Source organism: Ochlerotatus camptorhynchus, unplaced genomic scaffold (genome assembly GCF_037179485.1).
Source record: "Ochlerotatus camptorhynchus isolate MF236.1 unplaced genomic scaffold, CSIRO-AGI_Acam_v1.1 ptg000167l, whole genome shotgun sequence".
NCBI lineage: Eukaryota > Metazoa > Arthropoda > Insecta > Diptera > Culicidae > Ochlerotatus > Ochlerotatus camptorhynchus.
The window spans coordinates 832,221-857,605 of NW_027040657.1; the positions used below are offsets into that span (position 1 = coordinate 832,221).

A 25,385-nucleotide genomic window follows, 5' to 3' on the forward strand; every position below is an offset into this window, starting at 1 on the left:
CGGTGTCGATGCTATTTTCGGAAGTAACCAATAATTCAGTGTATAATTTCAAGTAGAGCGACTTAACTCATGCTAAATTATTACAAACGCAAAAGTAGGTTGTTAGTTCATGCAAAAATCACTCAAACAAAACCACCACAAGCAATCAATTAGGAGCCCGGAGGAAAAGTGAGCAAAACATGCGAAAAGTAGGAACCGTAATTCTGTTAATGATTATCTCCTCTCACTAATGAAAACGATAAAAAGTACATGAAACCTCAGATGCAACAAATCCAGGTACGGTTGATGATCAAACAGAGCAGGATAACAAAAAAAAACGAGGAGATTAAAAACAACCGAGTAAATTAAGAGAGCAAACTGCAGAATACGGTTTGAAACAATAGATATGAAAAAAAAAGATGAAAAACAGAATCACAACAAACCAACCACAGTTCACGGTCGGTACCGGAAGGTAGGTATGAGACGAAAAGCAAAGGTGGTAGCATTCTGTCGTTTCTGGATGCACTTTTTCAACCCTAAGTACTACAATACTACAGAGAGATGAGCACGGACGGATGGATGCAAACTGGGGGAGGGGGTTTAAAGGCTCAAACAACATCAAAATAGAATTAAAACTGCGCTTTGCCGTGTTTTACCCTTGTCTTTGGTTGGGTTTACGGCTCGGCGACAGTGATAACAAAAATAATATACATCAGCAACAACAGAGTTATAACGGAGGGACACACATTCCAGGAGTTGGTACACAAGGACCAATAGAGAGAGAGAGGGTGGCAATGCGCTCCAGAATAAGGCAAAGGGTGTTGGCAGCAAAACGTTTGAGGCTCACCTGAGGCAGATGTCGCTGCTGTCTTCCCTAAGAGACCTGTTGTGTGGATATGGATGGTGTGGGGTTTTCACATTTTTCGACCGTGTTGTCAGTTCGTTTCGGAGTGATTGTTGTCGGTTGATGGATGGAGTTGGAGTTGGTTTTTATCGCGAAACGGCAGCCAAACCGAGAGATACGGAATCGGGTCGGTAAATAGAGGAAATTTTTTAGAGACGAGCTTTTTGTGGTTATGTTGTGTTGTTCAAATGGTGTTATTTTATTTTTGGCAATGCATACAAATACAACGCAAGAGGACCTCGTAGGTAAGTTCGGAACGACGAGATGTTGCTTGGTTGATAGAAGGAGTAGCGGAAGAAAAAAAACGGACGGGAGGAGATAAAAGCAAATTGTGTTGTTCTTTCTCATTTGAGTTTTTGCTACACCGCTGATGACGGGTGACGATTGCGTCTGGACAACAGGGCGGGATGCACAAGCTGATCAACTTGATACAACTAATGTACGGAGCATACACTTAGTTTCGTTTTCTCGTTGCCGAGATTATCAAAACCCTTTTATTATATTAGACAAAAGTAGTAGGCGAGAACATTTTCGTTTTTCCTGATCCCTGTGATCTCTGATACCCGAAATCGTCAACGACGTTCAATAAACTGCTATTCTGTGACAAATCGGCAGAAAACAAAAACTGCATGCCACCCTTAGACTTCTTGTACCCACCGAACAAAGACCACAAACGGTGGGGAACGAGGTTAGCAGATAAGTGACTTATAAATTAAGAGTTAGCCAAACAGACAGAAACAGATAGCACCACCAGCAGCCAACGACTGTGGTATGACGTTAGCGGTGGGTTGTTGTCGAGAAGGAGCTTGTCTCAAAGAGATGACACTCCACAAGAACAAACCGAAACGGGTGACACAATAGCACGGTGAGGACGACGAGGGGTTCCGAGAAGACAAAGCTGACGGTGGAGTAAGGATTTAATTTAATAAAAATATTATCCACCGAAAGAAAGAAAGATAAGCAACCCAGTGAACTCGTTTCTTCGTCGCCACGGAGAGTGAGACTTTTGCGCGACTGATATAATAAAATTGCCTTTTATACCTTTTGTCGCTGTTTTTCTTTTTGCTTTTTGAGGAAAAGTGTCGCGTGCGCGAGAAGCTAAAACGGAAAACAACACAAACTTCACACAGACACTGTAAATTTGTGTGCACGCTTCCTTGCGCTCTCGGTTTCCGTTTGCCTTTCATGACTATAAAACGTTTATTACTTCAACACGTGGCATTGGCTTCTTCTTCTTTTTCTTCTTCATATCCATCTTTATGAACGAGGGGAAACGGAACAGGAAGATGACAGCGCCGTTTGTAGAGTCGTCGGCATGAACAGTCCTTCATCCCAAGCACAGGGACCTAGCTAAGAAAATCCCGGAAATGGAGCGGACCAGGTGAAAAAGTCATAAAACAGATAAAAATGAAATCGTTCATCTTTTATAACTTTTACGAGTTGTTTTAATGGGCCACTGACTGGTCGGACGATGCGGAAAAAGCGAAACCTGCCTGCCTTTCTCGGCAAAGTTTTGAGTCAGGGGACGGACCTAGTTACTGTCTGACTGACACTCATCATCAGCCAACAACAAACAAGGCACGGAATGCGGGGTGGTGGGAGGGATCCAGGCAGATGATGGAGTCGAGAGTAATGATTTTAATTTCCCGTGCTCAACGGAGGAAATGATTTCATAATGTCTCCATGCTGCTGGTGTCGGTGCCAGGGCGGGCGTTTGGGTCTATATTGTTTGGAAATTATCGTGAAAGTGAGCGACGATTCGCTGGAATTGGCTGTCACGCGGTAAGGGGATGTTGGGAACACGCTTTTTCTATCGCTCGTTGGCAGAAAACAATACGGCATTGTTGCCGTTGTTGTGCGAAAAGGTATTTGCGGATATTAAATTTTCCGAATAATTTAGGATGCTGTGGATTCCAGGTGGAGGAATGTGACAGCTGGTAGAATTTGATAAATGTATTCCATTGACAATGGTCGGCTGTTAGTAATGTAGGCATATGGAAGGTACACCAGGGAATTTAAAATTAAATTTCAGGTATCCATACACTGATGATTGTTGAACATTCAATTTGGTAGCTTTACTTCAAATGGTATGCAGAAATTCGCATTAGGATTGCTGTTGTTGTTTGTTGGTTCTCCTAGTAATCAAGCCGAATGTCATTTGGCCTAATGGAAAATTTGGTAGAACACCATTTGAGTAAAATTTTTGCAATTATATGAGACTAGCTTAATACCTCGGCGTCGCTCGGGATAATTTTAAGCAGTGTTGGGAAAATATCAAAAATTCAAATCTCACCAATGCCCAAGATCACGATTGATTTTCGTAGACAAAAATCAACAAGGAAACAACTGCGGTTGAATTTGCAAGCTGTGATCCACGTTGCCAGATATACCGATTTATCGGTATTTATACCGATTTCCGAACTATATACCGATATACAGATAAGGTTCATCAGAATACCGATTTTTGAGGTTTTATACCGATTTATACGGTTTTTTTTTTTAATATAGACTGTTCCAGAAAGTATAAGCACACCTTATTCTAACGGTCACTTTGAATATAATGAAATATTTCAACATGTTTTGGCTGCGTCCTTTTGTTTGCTCATTTCTGAATGACATAGCATCAAAAAAGTGCTCAGTTTTGTGTTTGTGTTTCCTGTGAAACCACGGGCCCGCAAACTCTACGATTCGTTATTGTGTCGAAATTCTGGGTGTATAATAATAGACGATGAAACGTACGTGAAACTAGATTACAAAACGCTTCCCGGACCACAATTCTATACTGTAAGCGAAGGCAAGGACATCCCCGAAACGGAGAAGGCAATTTTTACCGAAAAATTCGGAAAGAAGGTTATGGTTTGGCAGGCAATATTCGAGTGTGGTAAAACATTTAGTCCGTACATCACAACGGAGACGATGAACACTCAGAAATACGTTAAGGAAAGTCTCCAGAAGCGATTGTTGCCGATGATCAGGCAGCACGAAGGTCAAGTCATGTCATTACGCAAAGGACACTTTAGAATGGTACAAAAGTCAAAATGTATGTTTCGTGCCGAAAGACAAGAATCTGCCGAACTGCCCGGAGGCACGGCCAATCGAGACTTTTTGGGCTTTAACCAAAGCAAAGCTTCGAAAATTAATAAAACCAGTGGACGACATCCAAAAATTCAAAAAAGATTGTTTAAAAGTGGTCAAAATGGTGGGAAGTACCACTGTGCAGAAGCTAATGGGTCATGTTCGAGGAAAAGTTAGGAGTCTTGGCTATGATTAAATATGTAAATTAAACGAGAGTAAAACATCATTTGAAATACAAATACAAAGATGATTTGCCAAATAAAATTATTAAAACTTAAAAAACATTACTTTTTTGTTATTTTGAAAGTGTGCTTATACTTTCTGGAACAGTCTATAATCAAAATGATTATTGCATGCCCGCGCTCAGAATTTCGAAGAAAATTATTGTGGGAGACTTGTATCTTTTTTTAATATCTAAAAAAAATGAGAGCCTTAAAATTCTAAAAAGAAATCATCCTCAAAAATGTCTTATGGATACTCTGTCGATTAATGTTTCAATGTTGAACCGATAAACAGTCGATAGCTCTTTTTGGTAATTCCGGGGGAATCGGGAAATAATTTTTAAACATTATTAAAGTTTCTGGATTTTCTTCCACCTTAAATCGTTAATTATTTTACGATTCTTCTCGGAAACTTATTTCGACTTCCCTTGGAAGCTTCTTCAGCCTTCGAGCGAATGATTCTTCCATCTTCTCTCGCCAGTTTTTCAACTTTCCCGGAACTTCAGGGATGCTTCCAGATTTTGATTGCGGATCCCCACTAGTTGCAGGAACTTTTAAGAAGTTCTGAAACTTCAGAAAAGTGCAGACTTTTGAGTAAGTTTCGATAAATTAAAGAATGTTTCAATAGCTTCTGTTAAAATTCTAAACCCGGAAATTTCAGGAGTCCAGCGAATTCCAGTGAACTTATGGAAACATCATTAATATTTTGGATACTTCACAAGTCCAAAGAACATCTGGAAAATTTAAAGGTTTTCAGGACAGAATTGAGGAAACTTTAGGAAGCTCCGAGAACATCAGGACAGATTATAAAATTTCAAGGAAATCGTTGAAATTTTAAAGGAGTTCCGAGAAACAATTTCCGAAAACTTCAGCAATTTTCCGAGGGGCTCATGCAAATTTAAGAAACGTAAGAGAAGTTACATGACCATAAGCACATTGTGAGAACATTTTATGGGAAGTTCCGTGCTTACTAATGACAGTGTCGAAAACTTTTAAAAATTAGAAAAATCGGGAAGATCAGAGAACTTTAATGCTGATGTTACAATAAATTCAAGAAAATTGCGAGAGCGCCTAAGAAATTTCGTTATGTTCAAGAAAGTCTAGAGACCTTCAAAGTTGATTAGAGATATTCCGGTAGTCTCATTATAATCAGCGAAGTTTCAAGTATTTCAAAGATGATCAGATGGAGTACTCTATTAACTTAAGGAATTCCGAGGAAATATGGAATATTCCTAAGTACATTTCAGGAATGTTCCAAAAACTTCAGGAGCATTGCTGGGTCTTTAGGGATGTTTTATGACCATTTGGAAAATTATCTGGATCATTAGAACATCCCCCAAGAGCTCTTTCTTCCGGAATTATTCCGGCTTCCGACTTCCTCCAGATTTTTTTTCCAATCTACCTTAGGAAGTTTCAGCCAACGTCTCTCTTTGTCCAGTTGGTTTTTTTACTTCTATTTTCCGAGCTTCTTCTGGCTTCCTCTGGAAATGGCTACTGCTGGAATTTATTTCCAATTTCCGAAACATTTCTGCCTTCCTTTGAATGTGAAATCCGTTTTTATTCTGAAAGTTTGTTTAAATTTTTGCCAAAAGTTTCTCAATTTATGTTTGGAAGTTACGCGGATGTTTTTCCGACTTCTCTCAGAACTATCCTCAAATTTCCTCCAGGAGAGCTACTTTTTCTGGATGTTGTTTAATTCAAACATTCGCCGGTGTTTTCTTCCGGAATTTTCCGATCATAGTCCAAAAGTTAAAATTTTCGCTATCAAAAACGGCAAATATATAAAATTAATTAAATTAGTAAATACCGATAAATACCGATTTTTTAAAACTTTTGATACCGATAAGCTTTAAAACATTCTGGCAACGCTGGCTGTGGTATCGCAGCTCGGAATATCAAGCTAACAAAACTCACCAGCTGCAAATCTCACCAAACTGTGGTGAGATTGAGTTTAATGATTTTTGCTTTACACCCGAACGCAACCAAAGCTTCCATAACGGCTGGCAGCAGTTCCTTCGTGTCTGCCATCGGTGAAGAGTAAAAAGAGATAGCAAACTATACTTTCTCTTTCTAAGAAAACGATGTGAAACGGTGTCATTTTTGTGTCGAGTCAACTATCAGCTTGAGTTTTGCACGTTGTGAATAGTCTCGCAATATCAAAGGAGCTTGTAAAATCAATATCAAGCATGATATTTTGTTCCAATATCACGCGTGATATTGAGAGCGTATGAGAGCGGAAAAATATTATTTGATTGATGATTTTGTCAACACTGATTTGATGCATTGAATTCGTTTTTTTTTTTGCATTTTCGGCATGTTTATATCTTTTAGAATATTGCGTCAAAATGCCAATTCGATACACAAAGTCTTTACATACAGCGAAAAAAAGAGGACGTTGTCCGAGCCGGTATAAACGTCGTTGCGCTGGATTATGAAAAGCGACATTCCTTCTTTGTTACACTCGTAGTTACACACTAAAGGGCTGAACACAATGATAGCGGTAAACGCGCAATGTACTAACATTGCGCTAACCACTGTTTCGCTGCCGCATTTCCGTATTACTATCCACACTGCATGCGCGAAAAATCTATTAATTTTTCCTCTTCCGCTGCATGTTGTACGTAAACAAACCACGAAAACGGGATAATTTTGATTGCAGTTTTGAGTTTGGGCGACTGATTATATGCAGAGTCGTCGCGTGCCTCATTTGTTTACCTGTGCACCAAACTTTGTTCGTTACATATTACATAAACTTTGTTCGTTACATATTACTTTTTGTTTTATTTTTCAGTGACAACGTAACATTTGAAGAGCCTATCATCTTGTGTAAACAAAACTTATATGACCCTTTGCGCGCTAACCGAAGCAGGAGGAATTGCAAAACTTAACTAATTTTCGTTTTTATCACAAGGCTAACTTGTTCGACTGAAGTGTAATGAAGAATATCTGTTTACCACTTCCGAAAACATTTTTTGTCAAAATCTCGAGAAAATTCATGAAGTTCCCAGGGTAGCAAACTTGAATTAATCAACTCTTTATTCATCAGAACAACACTATCAGAATGAACCAGAGGAAGCTCATAAGTTTTGACAGACGCACCGGCGCAACCATCGGTAATCTTTCTCCATTACTCTCTTTGCCTGCAATCAGATATCCAAGTGCACAGCGAGAAATGCACGCTTTAGGCACCTATACATCACAAATGTTCTTCTAATTTAAACTCACAAATTCAAAACGGTCTGCAAGTATGATACACGTCCAAAGCGTACCAGACTGCTGTTTCCGTGTTGCTCCCGTTTGACGCGTGACTGCTGAAAGTTTCAATTACAACTAGTGGTGCAAATCGCCATGTATTGTGGAAAATTTGTGGTATGTTTCAAGAGGCGATAGCAGGTCTGCTTGGCTTACATCAGGCATTTGCACATTCACAAACTTGCCACCCCCAAACTTGTGCACTATTTAACGACATGCTTAGAAATCAATGCATTAGGGATTAGGCAGACTATCCGAACTGAATTTAATCCTTTTTTAAGCAGACAAAGGTCGAAGATTTAATTGAGCCACACTATAAAATAGTGTATTCATGGTCACTTGTGGTCTGGAGTAAAGAAGTACAGCCATAATGTGACCATAAAATCTATAAAAATCTAAACACATTTTATTAGATTATTTACACCTGTCTTGTGCACAGGTTGCACACGTAAAACACCGTAATACAGCACATAATCAGACCGCTTGTATGAATAGCCTTTTTATTCTATTAATCAAGGAACTGTGTGATATCTTTGAAAAGTACACGTTTATCGTAAATTGTATACTTTACCATGATTTTCGTATGGTTTTACAGATAAGTAGAGACGTTTCTTGCACTGTCAATAAGTTGGAGACCTTCAAACTAGCTAATCGTCATGAAGTCATAAGGTTATTTGAATAATCTCTGATTCAGCTGACATAGTGAAGAATTATGTGAGATTGAATAGTTTATCAGTAGAAGGTCTTCTGTAGTAATTGATCAATCGAGTGCTCCCTAATAAAATTGTTATGGTCATTTTGCATTACCACGTGTTCCGGGTATCATGTAAACCATTTGTGAAATAGTTCTATCATTTGGGTTATCATTCGTCTATGTTTTTATTATTATTATTATTAGGGCTTCGCAAAAGAATTATGAATATCAGGAAAACTGCGAGAGCTTAAGCAAAGTTCCATGAATTTTAGGGAAGTCTAGAGCAGGGCCCCCCAAAGTCACTTTCAATCGAAAATCGTCAAGCGACGATGAAGCTGTCAACCATCACTTTCAATTGAAAGTCATTGACTAGTGTTCATTTCTTCTTTCATTGTCAAATGAACTTACTTTTGCATTGAAGCCAAGCTGTTCGATCCAAATTCGTGCAGTTTTTATGACTTTTGTTGCTTGTTCACTCGGTTCATTTAAGCGTATGCGCATAGATCTGTGCACTTGGATGTGAAATTTATGATTGTTGAGTGGTTTTTTTATCCATCAATATGGGTATTTTTTGATCGGGGTGACGTTTAGGGATCAAAAATTGATATGCGACGCCATTTTGAAATCAAAGATGGCGGCTTCCAGTTTAAGAAAAAGTCGAAAATGCTGTCATATACTTATCAATAGAGGTATTTTCGGAATCGGGATGATGTCTAGAGGATGAAAATCGATATCCGACGCCATTTTGAAATCGAAGATGGCGGCTTCCGATTTACGAAAAAGTGGAAATACAGTTAAATACACATCAATACACACCATGAATATTTTTGTAATAAGGATGATGTCTAGAGGATGAAAATCGATATTCGACGCCATTTTGAAATCCAATATGGCGGCTTCTTATTTCAGAAACATGGGAAATGCTGATGCCGTCCCATCAATATGGGTATTTTTGAAATCGGGGTGAGATTGGAAATCAATATCCGACGCCATTTTGAAATCCATGACGGCGGCTTCCGGTTTGAGAAAAAGTTATAAATTCTATCAAATACCCATACAAACGGGGTTTTTTTAATTGGGGTGACGTCTAGAAGCCGGAAATCGATATCCGACGTCATTTTGTAATCCAAGACGGCGGCTTCCGATTTGCGGAAAAGTGTCAAATATCCTAAAATATAATTATTTTCAGAATGCGATGAGACGTAGATGCCGAAAATTGATGTTACACCGTCTTTAAATCCAAGATGGCGGCTTTGGTTAAGAAAAACTGTGAATACTGTCAAATACCGATCAGTATAAGTTTTTTGGAATCGGGCTGACATCTAGAAGCCAGAATTCGATGCCCGACACCATCTTGAAATTCCGATTTCAGAAGAAGTGTCAAATAACCTACGAATGGTATCGAATATTGATTTTCAGCATCTACGCGTCGTCCTCGTTCCGAAAATACCCAGATCTTAGGGTATTTGACACATTTTGTGAAACCCGATGGCCGCCATATTGGATTCCAAAATGGCATCGGATATCGATTTTCAGCATTCACACGTTGTCACCATTCCGAAAATACCCATATTGTAGGGTATTTGAGACTTTCTGAGCCCTGATGGCCGCCATATTGGATTCCAAAGGTGTTATCTGATATCGATTTTTGGCATCTACGCGTTGTATCTGTTCCGAAAATAACCATATTGTAGGGTATTTGACACTTTTCTGAAACCCTATGGCCGCCATATTGGAGTCCAACATAGCATCGGATCAAGGTTGCAAATACTCATTTCAGCTAACACAATGTTTTTTTTTTATTATGAATATACTTTGATTATATTTTGAATTGGTAAGATACAAGAAGAAGTTGGAAAGAATGTGTTTGATATATTAAACCTGTTTATTTCACTTCATGAGAGTCACAATCAGCGATTTTTCACACACTCAATCACTCACTCAGCGATCAGCAAATCGCTGATTTGACTCATAGAAAGCAAAATTTACAGGTTTTATGTTATAAACGCATACTTTGTAACCTCTTCTTGTAAGTTACAAGTAAAACATGTCATCATACCATCTTTTGGTTTTATTATTCCGAAAAACATTATTTTAGTAGGATAGTTGATATGTTCTGAATCCTGATGGCCGCCATATTGGATGCCAAAATAACGTCGAATATCGATTTTCGGCACCTTCGCGTCGTCCCCGTCCCGAAAATACCCGTATTGTAGGGTATTTGAGACTTTCCCTGACCCCGATGGCTGCCATTTTGGACTCCAGAATGGCCTCATTAATTTAATTTTCGTTTAATATAAAATAATATATAATTACTACATATAATCCGGATGTCATCCCTATCGGCAACCGATATTGTGTGGATACTATCCGGATACTATATTTTGATGCCTGCGTCTTCAGTTCGTGGCAAGTCGAATGATCCCCGAATTGAAGTGAAAGTGGAAAAAAACGAAGGAAGCAGTTTTCAAGGCATTCATTGCGTCAATTAAAACAAGTCTTTGCTTCAAATGAAATGAACTGAAGCACTTGACGAACGAAACAAGTGATGGTCCAGTCATGTTTTAAAAGAGGAATGTTCATCGTGACTCGATAACAAGATACACGATGACGTACACGAAAATGATATTGCTCGAAATGAAGCGATTTTGTGGAGAGTTCATTTTCTCTTCTTTGTTTCGAAAATGCAGAACCCTGGTCCAGATACTTCTAATTTATTGAGAAGTTTAGAGAATTTTGGAGGGTAACGATATCTTTAGAGAAATTTCGAATATCGGGAAAGTTCCAAGATCTTCAAAATAATATTCAGACAACTTCGTAAATTTCAGTAAAATGTTGAAAACTTCATCGAAGATCTAGAGTAGTTTTGGGAGAACTTCAGAGTAGTTCTGACGAGAACTTCAAAGTTGTTCTGAGAAGAAGTTCAAAGTAGTTCTGAGGAGAACTTCAGAGTAGTTCTGAGGAGAACTTCAGAGTAGGTCTGAGGAGACCTTCAGAGTAGTTCTGAAGAGAATTTCAGGAAATTTCTGAGAACTCCAGAGAAGTTCCATTGTCCTCAGGAAAATTTCGGGAAATTTATGGAACTCCCCGGGAGCACCCGGAACATGTCTGGCCAGCGTGGTCCTCAGTACTTAATATGGCCACCAATTTTCTTATTTTTGAATTCCCATGTAGTTTGATGTATCACATGAGGATGTAGGTGCAAGTTTCACTTCTCCGGGGGTATCTGGAACATGTTCGGATATGGCCAACGTGGTCTTCAGTACTTAATATGGACAACAATGGCCATATTTTTGAATTCTCATGTAATTTGATATGTCGCATGAGGGTGTTGGGTCAAGAAGAATCTAACCCCTTCCCCGAGGCTAACCGAAACATGTCTGGATGTGGCCAACGTGGTCCTGGGTACTTAATATGGTTACCAATGATCTTATGTTTGAATTCAGATGTAGTTTGATGTGTCACATGAGGGTGTTGGTTCAAAAAGAAACTGGCCACTTCCTCGGGGGTACCCAGAACATGCCCGGATGTGGCCAAAATTTTTATGGCAACTTACTTACTACCTTGGATGATTATTTGGTTCACGTCTTGAAGTTTCTGGTTAATTCAAAATTACAAAAAATACATCTGAAAACATTGAGCACTTCACGAGTTTAAGTACAATGCCGCTTTTGCGCTTGCCGCTATGCCGTCATGCCGCTATCATTGTGTTCAGCTCTTAACTTATCTATCGTTTAGAGGAATAAAATTACCCTTTTCTCTCACCAGGTGACGCTAGCGTCAGTTTGTTTCGATTAAATCAGTTGTACGGGAGCGTGCGGTACACGTGCAATAAACGGTTCAATGTGTCAGCTTTGGAAGGGAAAATGAGCCGGAAAAGGCGAATAACGAAGGTGAAATCCGGTTTCAAGGGTACTCATGATGCGCGACCACCGAAAAAGAGCTGAAAAAGATTAAATCGACCGGTCAATCGGCATTCAATGAAAACTGCATCGAAAACCGTGAGCAGCTCGGCGAGGAAGCTTCGTGCATCGGGAAACCTCAGTTCCACACAGAATCGCAAATCGTTCCGAATCGATATTTTTAGAATTACTTGTAATTTCACACAGTTGTTTAATGAGTTTTTACGCAACTAACTTTTGAAAAGGACCTATGAAAAAAAATGACACGCATAAATACAAAAAGACATATCTCCAGAACGATTTGTTTGATCCAGATGGTGTCTTCGGCAAAGTTGTGTAGAAGTATTGTGTCTTTTTAGAAAAAAAATACACGGAATAACATATTGGTGTATTTTGGAAAACAAATGAAAATTAAATAAAAACTTAAAAAATCTCAAATTGCATATTAAAAAAAAAACTAAGGGATAGCGTTCGTGTAATTTTCAGTAGTGACATTTTGAAAAATGATAAGTTCTTAATTTTAACCGATGCGTAGACATATTTCTGATCGATTAGTAATAAAATTATTGAAATTGGTCCAGGGGCAGCTTTGTTATTAACGTTCATAATCTTTCATAATTTCGTTACATGTTCCATTTTCGGTTTTCGCAAAGTGTACCCCCATATAGACAGACGTAGTCCACGTCAAAAAAATATAGGGGAAATGTCGACTTTGGCAATACCTTATCCTATTATCGTCAGGGGGTAAACAACATCCTTGGGGCTCAATTTTGGCAAAAGACTTACATAGCTAGTCTTTCTCACAGGGACCTTCGTTAACGTAGTGTTCTAGTGGCACTTCCACAGTTATTATTCGAGCCTTTCCATGCCAACCTTTGTATTATAATTTGTATATTATGTAGAAAGCACAACCATATTCTATGCCGAGGGAAGTCGAGAAAATGTTCAACCCGAAAGATTTCCTCGATCGGATCGAGAATCGAATCAGACTGACTAGGCAACCTGAGGCTTCACCTTAAAATCCGCAGTGGAAGTAGTTTAGTTAAAATTCGCATTCCTTCCACTCGAACAATGTGCGATACAGTAGCAGGACAAGACCCAACGGTGACCTTTCCATGTACAAGTACATACAAGACAAGACAGAGACAACATCGGGGTACATCTTGAGGGAAAAAGTTAGTCTCGAAAACCCTAGACAGTGAAAAGAAATCAAAACAAACGAACCAAACCATCCCACGTATACTTACACAGTGAGGTCGCTGCGTTGGACATGGCGGTGGGTGTCTGGGCGGCGGCAGCCTGAAGCGATGGTTGCGTCATGGCCGCCAGCGTTACCAGGTTCTGCATCGACAGTGGGCTCAACAGTCCGGCCGCGGCTGCTGCCGTCGTCGAGTCAGTCTGAGCTCCGAGACCTGGAAAAGAGAGAGAGAGAGCAAATAAAACCGTGACTGTAGTGCGGAAGGACAGTCCCCGAACGGTGTGCGTAAATAAATAAGATAAATTGCTAGCCAATTTTGACTCCAGTCTCATCTAGTGGGTGCGTGAAGTGTGATTGAGGATATGGCCACCGCCACTGTAACTGGCCTGTCCGGGTTAGGACATGTAAGCTGTTTGTTCCGTTCTCTATTGGTTCATTCATCTTCATCAGTATAAATGCCTGTCTCGATGGAAAGGATGTATGTATGTATGCTGCACTCGCTACAGGCCAGACAGGAAGCACACATAAGAAAGCAAAATTCTACTCTATAGTGAGAGTAACGGTTTTTCTAGGCGACAAAAAATCGTCACTTTTATAACGATGGTGCGTGACAACGGTTCTTCCTTCCCTTGGCACGCCAGCCAAGGAGTACGATACCGAGAAAAAGACTATTTACGAGCCTGCCCGCAAACGATTGACCGATGTGTAATTTGTCACCTACAGCACACCGACCGGTTAGTTTAGTGGTGGTGGCACGGCTGCCTGTGGCCACTTTTTCCCAAGCACACGCCAGCCGAGCTCTGGCAGGAGAAGCTACCAAGAAAATGCGAAAAAATCAGCTCTGACGGACGGTTTATAATGGTAGTAAATCATTCCTAATTCCCATTTAGGCTTTGGTGCTGCTGCGTTGGGTTGGCTCGGTGCAGAACTTTCTTGGCGAAACAGAGAAACGCGGGAAGGAGGTGACTCAAGAGCAATCCCCTGGAGGGGAAAGTTTGTCCGAGCGAGTTACACAATTAATAGCGTGGTGAGTAATGGCTTTTTTGTTTCCAAAGGGCAATTTGTTCCGGACCTTGGCACGGCATGGCTTTGGTGAAGGCGGATTAGGTTCGCGTTTGGTTGGTCAGTTCACGCTACGGGTGATTAGAACAAGGAACAGGATATGGCTCTACGCTTTCGGTAATGAACGAAATAAATTTTCGTGGGATTTACTGAGATGAAGGATGACATACTTTTGATAAGGATTCACTTTCATTGGGATTATTTATCAAAATTAGAACTAGCCATCTCATGACTGACTGACTGTTAGTAATCCCCGGCTTAGTGTAAGGATAAACGACAGAAGGTAAGCACTTCGAAAAGTCACAAACCAAACCATTATCGCCGCAATTGAAAGAGAACACCGGCACAAGAAAATCCCATTAAGATACATTAACGTGATTACACGAAAATCGAATCAATGCTGGTAATTAGCATCATTAGGTACGCCAGCAGCCGCGAAGGCGGAATGCATTCTGCGGTTTCCTTTCCTGTGGATGGAAGATGCGTTTCGAACAAAGCAGGATTTCAATCTCAACCCTAAAAATAAGGACGACGGAGTCGAACAGCTACAGATATGGTAGGTGGTACTCGACCGTCCCGGCGTAGAAAAGTAATTTAGACTAATTAATTTTAATCTTGCTTTTCGACGGCGGGCGACCGAATCGATGTTACTTTGCGATAAGTGATTTTCCTCTTCTGAAAGGTGTTGGATTGGAAGCGTTCCACAGAATTCAACTTCATTCGTATTTGGAACGTCCGCTCCATATCCATCCACTGCTGGCACCGATTTTATCGATTTGCTTGAAGCCCAATCGACCTCGGGTGGAATGAGCAACTGCAAGCGGGGCACTTAATCTATATATCAACCACCCGACCAACCAACCCGAACACAAGCAGCGGCTACTGTTATCTAAAAGTCTAATCACCTTTCCGTGATTCAATTAGAAGGCCACCGACAAACGCCATTCAGAGGTTTGTACCCGTCGAACCGCAAAAACGGTGTCGCGCTGCTTACAACAGCCACAAACACACACACATACACATACGGACGGACAACAACAAGGGGCTCAATGTCCAAGCACGATTCGCCCATTAAAGCGTGTCCTTTTACCATTTCGACGAGGGAAATTTTGGAACCAAATGAACAGGACGGGACAATCAGCTGCTATCGGTATTTTTTTTTGGTGGGAGGAAATGAAATTAGTTATACCACGTAACCAGGGTTAGTAAGGGGAGATAATTTTTGTTTAGAACGTGCTTTAATCTTGAAGGCGTTCTTAAACAATACTTGTTTCCAAAAGTGGATTGATTGTTGCTCGCAGTCCGTTTGGATCAAGCAATGAAAATGATTTTAAAAAGCACGGCTTCACCGGTACTCAAACTAAAATTTAATTACATAAATTCATAACAAATAATGGATTCGTACAAAAAACAACTTAAATTCAGTTTCCTCCTACTATGCAATCTACATTTCTCGGCAACACTGGTGCACTCGGATCTAGGCCCTATGTTGGTGTAATTGCTATTGATGTTCTGTTTAATTAATTTCTTAACACAAACTTACGGTAAATAGCTCGAACAATCGTGAGCGCAGAACAATAAACAAACCTAACGTCGACCAACAATCAGCTGACGAAATCTACAAAACACCAAATATTACTTTCACAATATTTTTATAAACTATTACACATACAAAATCGACTTCACACTTATTCTACTATACGATCACTAGTGAAATTACTAATCTAATTTCCAAAATGAAAACTTTCACCATCTCGATCGATCTTCTTTTCTTCAATGTCAACAATAACAAATTGCGATACGCATGTATGCGTGTCTTTATTTGGATCATCTTCTGCCGTCGAAAACTGTCAGTTAAAGGGCGGGTTCACAGTCTTCGTCCATTAGCAACTGGATGCTACTTTCGCCGTAAAAAAAAACCCTTTCGCTGCTGGGCGCTCGTTTTTACCGACGGCAACATTCCCCCACCCGTAAGCCCTGTCGCTGATTCACTCGGGAACAGTACGCGGATTACTATTTTCCACCTCGATCTCCAAAACGACTAGCTTCGATATTCCCGCTGCCAACGATCCCAAAATCCATCCACTAACTGCTGCGCTCGACTATAGCTGCTCCGCAACGTATCAGCCAAATCCACCGGAATCCTCGACGGACCAAGAACAGGACGTGATTCGGTGTTAGCGCTTCTTTGTCTTCCCTCACGTTGGTTGACACGTACGTAAGTGGACGTGAGTTGACCAGGTTCTGAGCGTCGATCAGTGCAGTCTACAGGATCTCATCCGTCAGCTTCCGACCATCCGTGAAGACATGCAGTGCCTCTTTTACCGACCGCACCTCTCTCTCAAGCGTCTCCCATAAGTGGCGCTGAAGGTAGGTTGAACGTCCAACGAGTCCTTGCACCAGTCCGCACAGGCAACGTTGATCTCCTTCAGCAGATCTCGATTGGCACCGACGAAATTTGTACCGTTGTCCGAGAAGATCTCAATCGGACTGCCGCGCCGCTTCACAAACCCCCTAATCGCCATTTTGCATGACTCCGTCGTCAGGTTGTTCGCCACCTCCAAGTTAAGCACGTGAACAGTACCACCCATCTTTTCTCCTTCCTTCTTCCACCGGTCCAAAGTAATCGATGCCCACGTTTGAAAACGGATCAATCTTTGCAGCCAATCGCTGTTCGGGTAGCGGTGCCATCCTGGGCACAGTTGGCTCTGCCTTCCGGATCTTGCACCACATGCACTCCCGCATCACTTGCTCCACCAACACGCGTAGACAAGGGATGTAGTATCGCTGCCGAATTTCGTTCACTACCGTTTCCCTGCTGCCGTGGCCATACTGTCGATGGTAATGCGGCACCAGTCTCTTGGTCACCACGTGATCCTTCGGCAGTATAATCGGGAACCTTGCATCAAACGCCATGAGCTATGGATGTATCCCGATTCTTCACGAGTGTCTTCACCTCGTCCGCGAACTTCTCTGCTTGCACTATCCTCTACAGCAAAGTTTCGGCAGACATATATTCATCTTGCTGCAACGGTACCTCGACTGCTGCAAACGCTCTACTTCCAGCTTGCTCAACGCTTCGGCAACGCTTCAATCGGCATCTTCTTGATCCGGCGACGGCAGTTGGACACAAAGCGGAACACTACTGCTACCGTTCGCACCATCACCGTCCACCGAGAAATATGCTGCATCCTCTCCATAAACCCCTCAGGCAACAGAATATGATGCAGCAGCACGCTTGCGTGTAGTTCTTCTTGAACCTCCACCACCGGACGTTTTTGCTTCGGCTTTATACAGGACCCCGATACCACCGACTCTCCGACTTGATTTCCGTTCCTTTTCCCCATTTCGCTAGGTCGTCTGCTGGGTTGTCCTTTGTACCCACCCAGTGCCAATCTTCAGGGTTTGGATGCTGAGAATCTCTCCGATTCGGTGGGCAACGAACGGTTTGTACCTTCTTTGATCGGACTTCACCCACGACACCACAGTATACGAATCGCACCACAGGAACCACTTCAAAACAGGAACGGAATGATTATCGCAGATTGACTTCATCAGCCGCGCGCCTTGAACAGCAGCCTCTAGCTCCATTCGTGGCGTAGACAGGTACTGCAATGCCTCGATGAACGACTCGGCCGTCCTCAAATCGGAAATAAGCAACGCACCCATAAGCCGCATCGCTAGCATCGGTGAACACATGCAACTGTACCGTATCGTACGCCTTCGAATCTAGTCTGCCCAGTTAGCACCTAGGCACTCGGATCTCGTCGATCAGTTGGAATAACTATGTCCATTTCACCCACCGTTCGTAGTGTTTCTTGGTCAGTCTTTCGTCCCACTTGATCCCGCTACGCCACAAATTCTGCATGAGTATGTGGCCATGTATGAGCAGAGGAGCCAAGAATTGCTTTGGATCGAACATAAAGGGTGATACGGTCAAAATTTGGTCAAGGGAAAACGCGTGTAAATCGTGAAATCGTTTATTTAAAAAATCAAATTAAATTTCTTTTTCAAGTTCAATTAGTATAAAATTCAGGAAAAATATTCAGTTAGGCTTCCGCTTTTCCAAATCCGAATTGCCGGGCCTTACGCTTGACCCCTGCCATCAGATTTTGTACAGCCACCTTGTCCACCTTCTTCGCCGCAGAAAGCCAGTTTGCCTTGAACTGCTGCTCGCCCTTAGCAGTTTTTTTGGTCTTCTTTAGGTTCCGGTTGACAATAGCCCAGTATTTCTCAATTGGGCTGAGCTCTGGCGTGTTGGGAGGGTTCTTGTCCTTGGGAACCACCTGCACGTTGTTGGCGGCGTACCACTCCATGGCCTTTTTACCGTAATGGCAAGATGCCAAATCCGGCCAAAACAGTACGGAACAACCGTGTTTCTTCAGGAAAGGCAGCAGACGTTTATTCAAACACTCTTTCACGTAAATTTCTTGGTTGACAGTCCCGGAAGCTATGAAAATGCTGCTTTTCAAGCCACAGGTAAAGATGGCTTGCCAAACCAGATATTTCTTTGCGAACTTTGACAGTTTCATGTGCTTGAAAACATCTGCTACCTTTCCCCTTCCTTTTGCCGTATAAAACTCCTGTCCCGGAAGCTGCTTGTAGTCGGCTTTGACGTAGGTTTCGTCGTCCATTACCACGCAGTCAAACTTCGTCAGCATCGTCGTGTACAGCCTCCGGGTTCGCGCTTTGGCCGTCGTATTTTGTTTATCATCGCGATTTGGAGTCACTACCTTCTTGTAAGTCGATAGTCCGGCTCGTTTTTTGGCTCGATGCACGGTTGTTGACGATACACCCAGCTTATTTGCGGCATCTCGGAGAGAGAGGTTAGGGTTTCGCTTGAAACTACCAGCAACTCTCTTTGTCGTCTCAGCGGCTTCCGGTTTTCGATTTCCCCCCGATCCAGACTTCCTGGCTGTCGACAAACGTTCCCCAAACACTTTAATTACATTTGTAACGGTTGATTTGGCAACTTTTAGCGATTTTGCCAACTTTGCGTGCGAGTAGCTAGGATTTTCGCGATGCGCGAGCAAAATTTTGATACGCTGCTCTTCTTGCTTGGACGGCATTTTGACAACTGAAGAGTGAATTCCAAAATCAAAATAGGAGCAACATTCTACACACACACACCTTCAAAATGAGGGGTGTTCAGGTTTTTTAAATGCAAAATTGAAAGAAATACGTCAAGTTGATATTGACCAAATTTTGACCGTATCACCCTTTACTCATTATACACCGTAACGCAATCCTCTTCGTTGGCCAAGCACCTTCCCGAATGTATGGCTGAAGGTCTTGCCAAATCTTCGTCGAGAATATGAAGTTATCTCCCTCTGGGTCCCACAACATCCCCAAGACTCGTTCGAATTCGCAGGACTTGTCCACCTCCAGCAGCTTCGCCGCACACTTTGGCTCTCCAAGCTCCTGCAGGACTACCTCCGAGTTACTGACCCAGTTCCGTATCTCGAAACCTCCATTTGCGTGCACCTTTCTGACATCCATCGCTAGCTTGACACCCCTCACCATCCCTCCCAAAGGGGGAGTTTGGTAAAGAGAGATGAAAAAACCGATTTGTACCTTCCTTAAAAAGTTGTCCTAGCTCGCTATTCTAATATCTATATGCAATCTTCACACTGCCGTACTCTAACGGAACTATCAACTCTATGCTTTCATCTACTCCATCTATCGTATAAAAATTACCACTACAGTCTGTAATTTGAAATTAGCATCTTCAACCAGCGTTGCCAGTATTCCAGATTTATCTGGATTTTCCAGATTTTCAGTCGTCTTGCCAGATACACAGACAGACCACGTATATTTCCAGATTTTTTAAATATTTTCCAGATTTTCCCACATTTTTTAAACAAATTGCTTTAAAAATATCACTGCAATTGATTTACTCTCTAAAATAAAAAAATAAGTCAAAATTGCTACTTTAATTATTAAATGGTCATCAACGTTGGAAATTATTGCAACATCGTACATGGAATTGTTACAACATTTTTGCATGTTAATGGGTAGCAGAATCATGAAAATTGAAACATTTCCACTAATTTTTTTTTAAATATCGGGCCTTTCTTATTTGGAATTTTTGTTTTGATTTTGGCTATAATTTATTTTTTGGAATCCTGGACTAGAAAATCAAAATTTCAAAATGGAGGAATTTTCATTAATTTAGAGAAATCGAAAACTGTCCAGGATAACAATAAATTGAGCTTTGGAAAAATAAGCAAGGCTTTTGCATCTAGACAACTACCAGGACTTTGAAGTATGTTTTTGAGATTTTGGAGGAATTAATTTAAGAATTAAATTTGAAATTAAAGGCATTTTTGAAGTACTTGTGAATATTGAGTTAGCAGTCCGAATTATTTTCGAATTCTGAATTGCCCTAGAATTTCATAACTTTAAGTATAGTGTGAAGTGAATTCCTTGTGAAATCATAGGAGGATTTCAAGTTTATTCTTAGTAGAGTTCCATAGCTCTGATAACAATTGCTTGGCGATTTTGTGAAGAAATTAAATATAACTCGGAAGAGAAATCATAGAAAATTCTTAAGATGATACGTTGATGGCAAATTCAAAGAATTGCTGGGAGCATATGTAAGGAAATCTGGGAGGAATACAATGAGTATGCTGATGCGAGTCGTGAGAATAATTCTAATGGAATTCTTTCCAAGGTTTCTAGGGAGGTTCATTTTAATTAAATTTTAAGAAAGAGTGTGGCGGTCATTCTGAAGTGTGAAATTTTTAGCGATATTCTAAGGGAGAAAATGGAGACAAAATAATGCGAATTTTTTGGGAATTATAACCAGTTTGAGGAAATTATGGAATATTAGAATGATATCTAAAAGATAACAAGAGATAATGCGTACCAAGAGAGTTTTTCTGAGAACTCCTTGAATGCTGTTGAAATTTTTTGGAGATAATCAAGATTATTTTAGGGGACTCCAGAAAAGAAGTATGATGGAATCCTAGGATGATTCAAAGGGAACTTTTTTGCATAAAATTATTCGTAATGGTCATGCGTGGAATTACCCGTAGTTTAGGTAAAATGTGCGTGAGTACCACCATGTGAGGTTTTGGTTCTCACTTCAGCCAGGTGAATTTTTCATAAAATTAAAATTGCCTGCTGGTCTACTAGGTGTTATGTGTGGGTGCACGACGTTAGGCATACGGACGTTAGGCATAATGTACGATAGGCATAATGGACGTTGGGCATAAAGGACGTTAGGCATAATCTACCGGATGAATTCCAGAAGGATGATAATGGAGACCGTCTATTGATTGCTGACTTCGGTGACAATAATGAAAGAGCCTTAATTTTTGGAACTCATGAACGACGTCTTGGACAGGCAAAGTATTGGGTTACAGATGGTACGATTGCCACAGTTCCTTGTTTGTTTCGGCAACTCGTCACTGTTCATGGAAGTATCGCTCCCTCACATCAGCAGACGGTTCCGCTAGTTTTCATTCTAATGACAACAAAATCAGAATCGTTGTATCGAAAAGTATGGCAGGAAATCCTGGAAGTAGGAGGTATGTTTTTTTGTTATTGAATGAAAAACCACAGAAATAACCATTCTTGATTTCATGAGCTGTTCTTTGGCATCATATTTTATTCAACCTTGGCTGTTTTTTTGTTATTCAATGAAAAATCACAGAATTCACCATTCTTTATTTCATGAGCTGTTCTTTGAGGAAAACCTTTTCTTCTTTGACTTTTGCAATATGTGTGTAAGAATATATTACAACAAATGTGTGATTTTTTTTTATTTCTAGATGCGATTGATTTCAAGATATAGTTCAAAACTAAGCTGAGTTTTCATTGTATGATTACTTAACCACTATCGCTACTAATCATGGATCTAAGTAAATATGTAGATACGTCACTTATGATATGATAAATAATGGATTCCAAACTGTGCAAACTATGTTTGTTTAACTTGTATCATTTTTTATTCAACGCTAAGCCTAATTTAAGCATTGTTTACAGGTTTACAGGTTAAGCAGGTTTCTAGAGTTGCACAGCAGCAAGGTATTCTATGCCTAACGTCCATTATGCCTAATGACTTTATGCCTAACGTCCATTATGCCTAACGTCCGTATGCCTAACGTATTTATGCCTAATGGGGTACACTCCTAATAAAATCTTTCAGACATATTCTGGTACTGCATCAAATAGTAAGGACTGCATCGACTATTATTAAAAAAAATCCATTTCATAAAAGTGGCTGGATTCTTTGCTTCTCATACTTTAAAAAAAAAGTTACAGTTTAAACAAATTTTCTGCAGTATTTTAACTGAAATTTGAAATTATGTGTAAAGGATATTTAAACATTTTTGAACATAGTGCCAATACTTTTCCTAAATTTTTGATGCTAACAAGTTATTTGAAGTAATGAAATTGGGTTGTTAGCGGAATGCTAAATAAAACAGCAAAAAAGGTTATCTTCCATTTAATTCCACTTAATTAATTTTGGTATCCATGACAGATACGTATTTCGACTACAATGTGCAGTCTTCATCAGTGTCATTCCCACTAAAGAACTTATCAAAATCTAACCTATATAATTTATTTAGACATGTAATTCATAAACATTCTGGTACTTTAAATAAATTCCAGATGATTTATTCTGACCGATTTTTACGGGATAAATGCACATCCGTTTGATTTCAATAGCATTATGTTAAAAACAGGACTTTTTAGAGCATTCCAGATTTTTCCAAATTTTATATTTTAACTGGTCCTGATTTTTCTGAAAATGACCTGGCAACGCTGTCTTCAACTATGCTTCTGCAAGTTCTCTCGCACCCCAGGATTTCGTTTCATCCGAGCTTCCAAACTTCGTACCTTTTGCATTGTGTTGAAAAAAGAGCAAGTTTTAGGTTAGGTAAAAACTCGCTCTGTTTCACTAATTGATTCTAGAACTATGGCCTGACAATTAATATTAAGGTTTGTTTATTTTTCCCGGTTCTGCCGTCGAATTCCAGGGTTTTTTCAAGGTAATTTTCATATTCCAGGATTTCCCGGAATTTGAAAATTCCTTGCTAATTTCAGGTTTTTCCAGGTAAATAAAATTCCCGGACGATTCCAGATTTTTTCCAGAAGACTTCGAATTGAGTTCAAAGAACACCTACCGTAGTCCGAGAGAACCCTGGATAGAAGTTCCCGAAGCACGCTCAAAGTAATCCGAGGGAAACTTTAAATGATACCCCTCCCGCAATTAATTGAATAGGTGTTAATGTTGAGACACACAATAGAACACACAAATTAGGATTCCGCCGGACACCTACCTTGCAAAAACTGCTGCTGCTGAGCCACCGCCTGCAGCTGCTGCAGTAACGTCAGGGAGGCCGGTGAGATAGCATCGGCCGCTAGGAACGGCGTCTGCTGCTGCGGTGGGTTCGGATGGTGCCCGGTGGCCGGTGCGGTCATCGGCGTTACCGACTGCGTGATCGGCTGGTTGATGCCGGCAATGTTCCACAGGTTCGACTGCATCTGCTGCATCCGTTTGGCGTCCTTGTCCTTTTGCGTATCGGCAAATTTCACCACCAGCGGTGCCGAACAGCCTTCCATGGTTTTGCTCTGGTGTAGAGACTGAAATGGGGTAGAGACACAAATGAGTAAATGTTTGATTAGGAAACGCTGCGATCCGTCATCGTCGATGACGGAGATGAGCATCTACTATCTGATTAGAGGATTTATGGCATACGACCGAACACGGAAGCGCATTTCTGAGGAATTTCAATTACGAATCTGATAGTGGCGGGAACAGCAGATTGTTCGATTGTGATTGATGATGATCCGATAATATGCCGTTTGAGGGTAGAGGAAACCTAACTGTTTGCTGCATAGCCCAATTACGGTGAAAGTTTGTCACCCAAAAGAAGAACCACCGTGACATCACCCACCAATTTCGGTTTGCTAACATCATTCCCATCCCCTAGCAGTAGCCGTTAATTTACTCGAACAAGCGACTACGTGTTAATTTCATGCCCAGTCGCGTCTCACCGTCACGTTGGATTATAGAGGAGGGTTACAGCAGTTCTTAATCGCTGGTGCTTCCGTCGTTGTTGGGCGAGGCCGGGTGTTTATTTTTCTTGCGTCTCGAAAAGAAGGAAGCTCGAAAAAAGCACTCCCCAGAGTGACACTTTGTGACGAAAACTTTTTACCACTGTCATCACCAATTTAGGTGGCCGCGGACATGAAACGGAACGAAATTTGAGCACATCATCACTGCCGAACGGGAAAGTAATCATCCGTTTCTGTTGATTTTGTTGATTTTGGCCGACGAGTTCAAAGGTGTTAAAGGATTTCTGCTCTGGCAGTCAAATCGCTAAATTTCTCAGTGAAGTCACGTGGAAGATGAAAGTAGCTTGTAGACAGAATAAATTTCAGATTAATGATAAGAAATCAGCAACTTTCTACAAAGTAAAGCATATTGAAGCAATTTAAATTTATCGGACCACTCAGTCGCGATTGCAGCGCAGCAGCCACTCGAAATAACAAATCCCATTAAAACACTCATAACGAGCACTTTCCCGACACTCATAGAGCCGCACCATCAATGATTGTTATTCAAGAAGCGAAAATATAAAGAACCGAAAATAATCACCAGACTCATTATTTCATCGTTTTGGGGATCCTTATTTTCAATTGTTGGTCTGTGATGATGGCCGGACGTACCAGGCCATCACTTCAACGTTTCCCACCCAACACTAAGAGCATATCCACCGTTGTTAACGGTGTTCGGTGGCATATTTAAATCGAATTTCACCTCTCACCACCCACCACAGCGCCCCGCGTGCATTTTCTTAACGATATGCAAAACATCAATAACAATGAAAATCGTTTATGGCTATATGGGTGTTGTTGTTGTTGTTGCTTGTCGTCGATCGATGTGAAAGCAACAGCGAGAGAACGAACGATGAAGACGACGACGGCGACGACAGAGCCGATTTACACCCACCAAATCGAAAAACCGACGACGCGACGCCGAACCAACCAGACTACATACTACGGTGACATCTATGAGGAAAAACAGCGGAGTAAAACGATTGTTATTATTTTTTATTGGTGTTTGTTGCTCGTAGTAAGGTTG

At 40.9% G+C, this 25,385-nt stretch overlaps 1 protein-coding gene across 5 annotated transcripts in view; it reads right to left on the reverse strand.

The window, feature by feature from the left end:
- bru1 (bruno 1) overlaps window positions 1-25,385 on the reverse strand; it is a 756,396-nt gene that overhangs the window by 32,661 nt on the left and 698,350 nt on the right. For 4 of the 5 annotated variants that reach the window (XM_065222372.1, XM_065222374.1, XM_065222375.1 and 1 more), the window contains 3 exons: window positions 23,578-23,881; window positions 13,275-13,439; window positions 827-862 (listed from right to left, as the gene is read on the reverse strand). In XM_065222372.1, the coding sequence (XP_065078444.1) occupies window positions 827-862; window positions 13,275-13,439; window positions 23,578-23,881 (505 nt within the window). The remainder of the gene's footprint in view (window positions 1-826; window positions 863-13,274; window positions 13,440-23,577; window positions 23,882-25,385) is intronic. The other variant, XM_065222373.1, reaches the window with a different exon arrangement.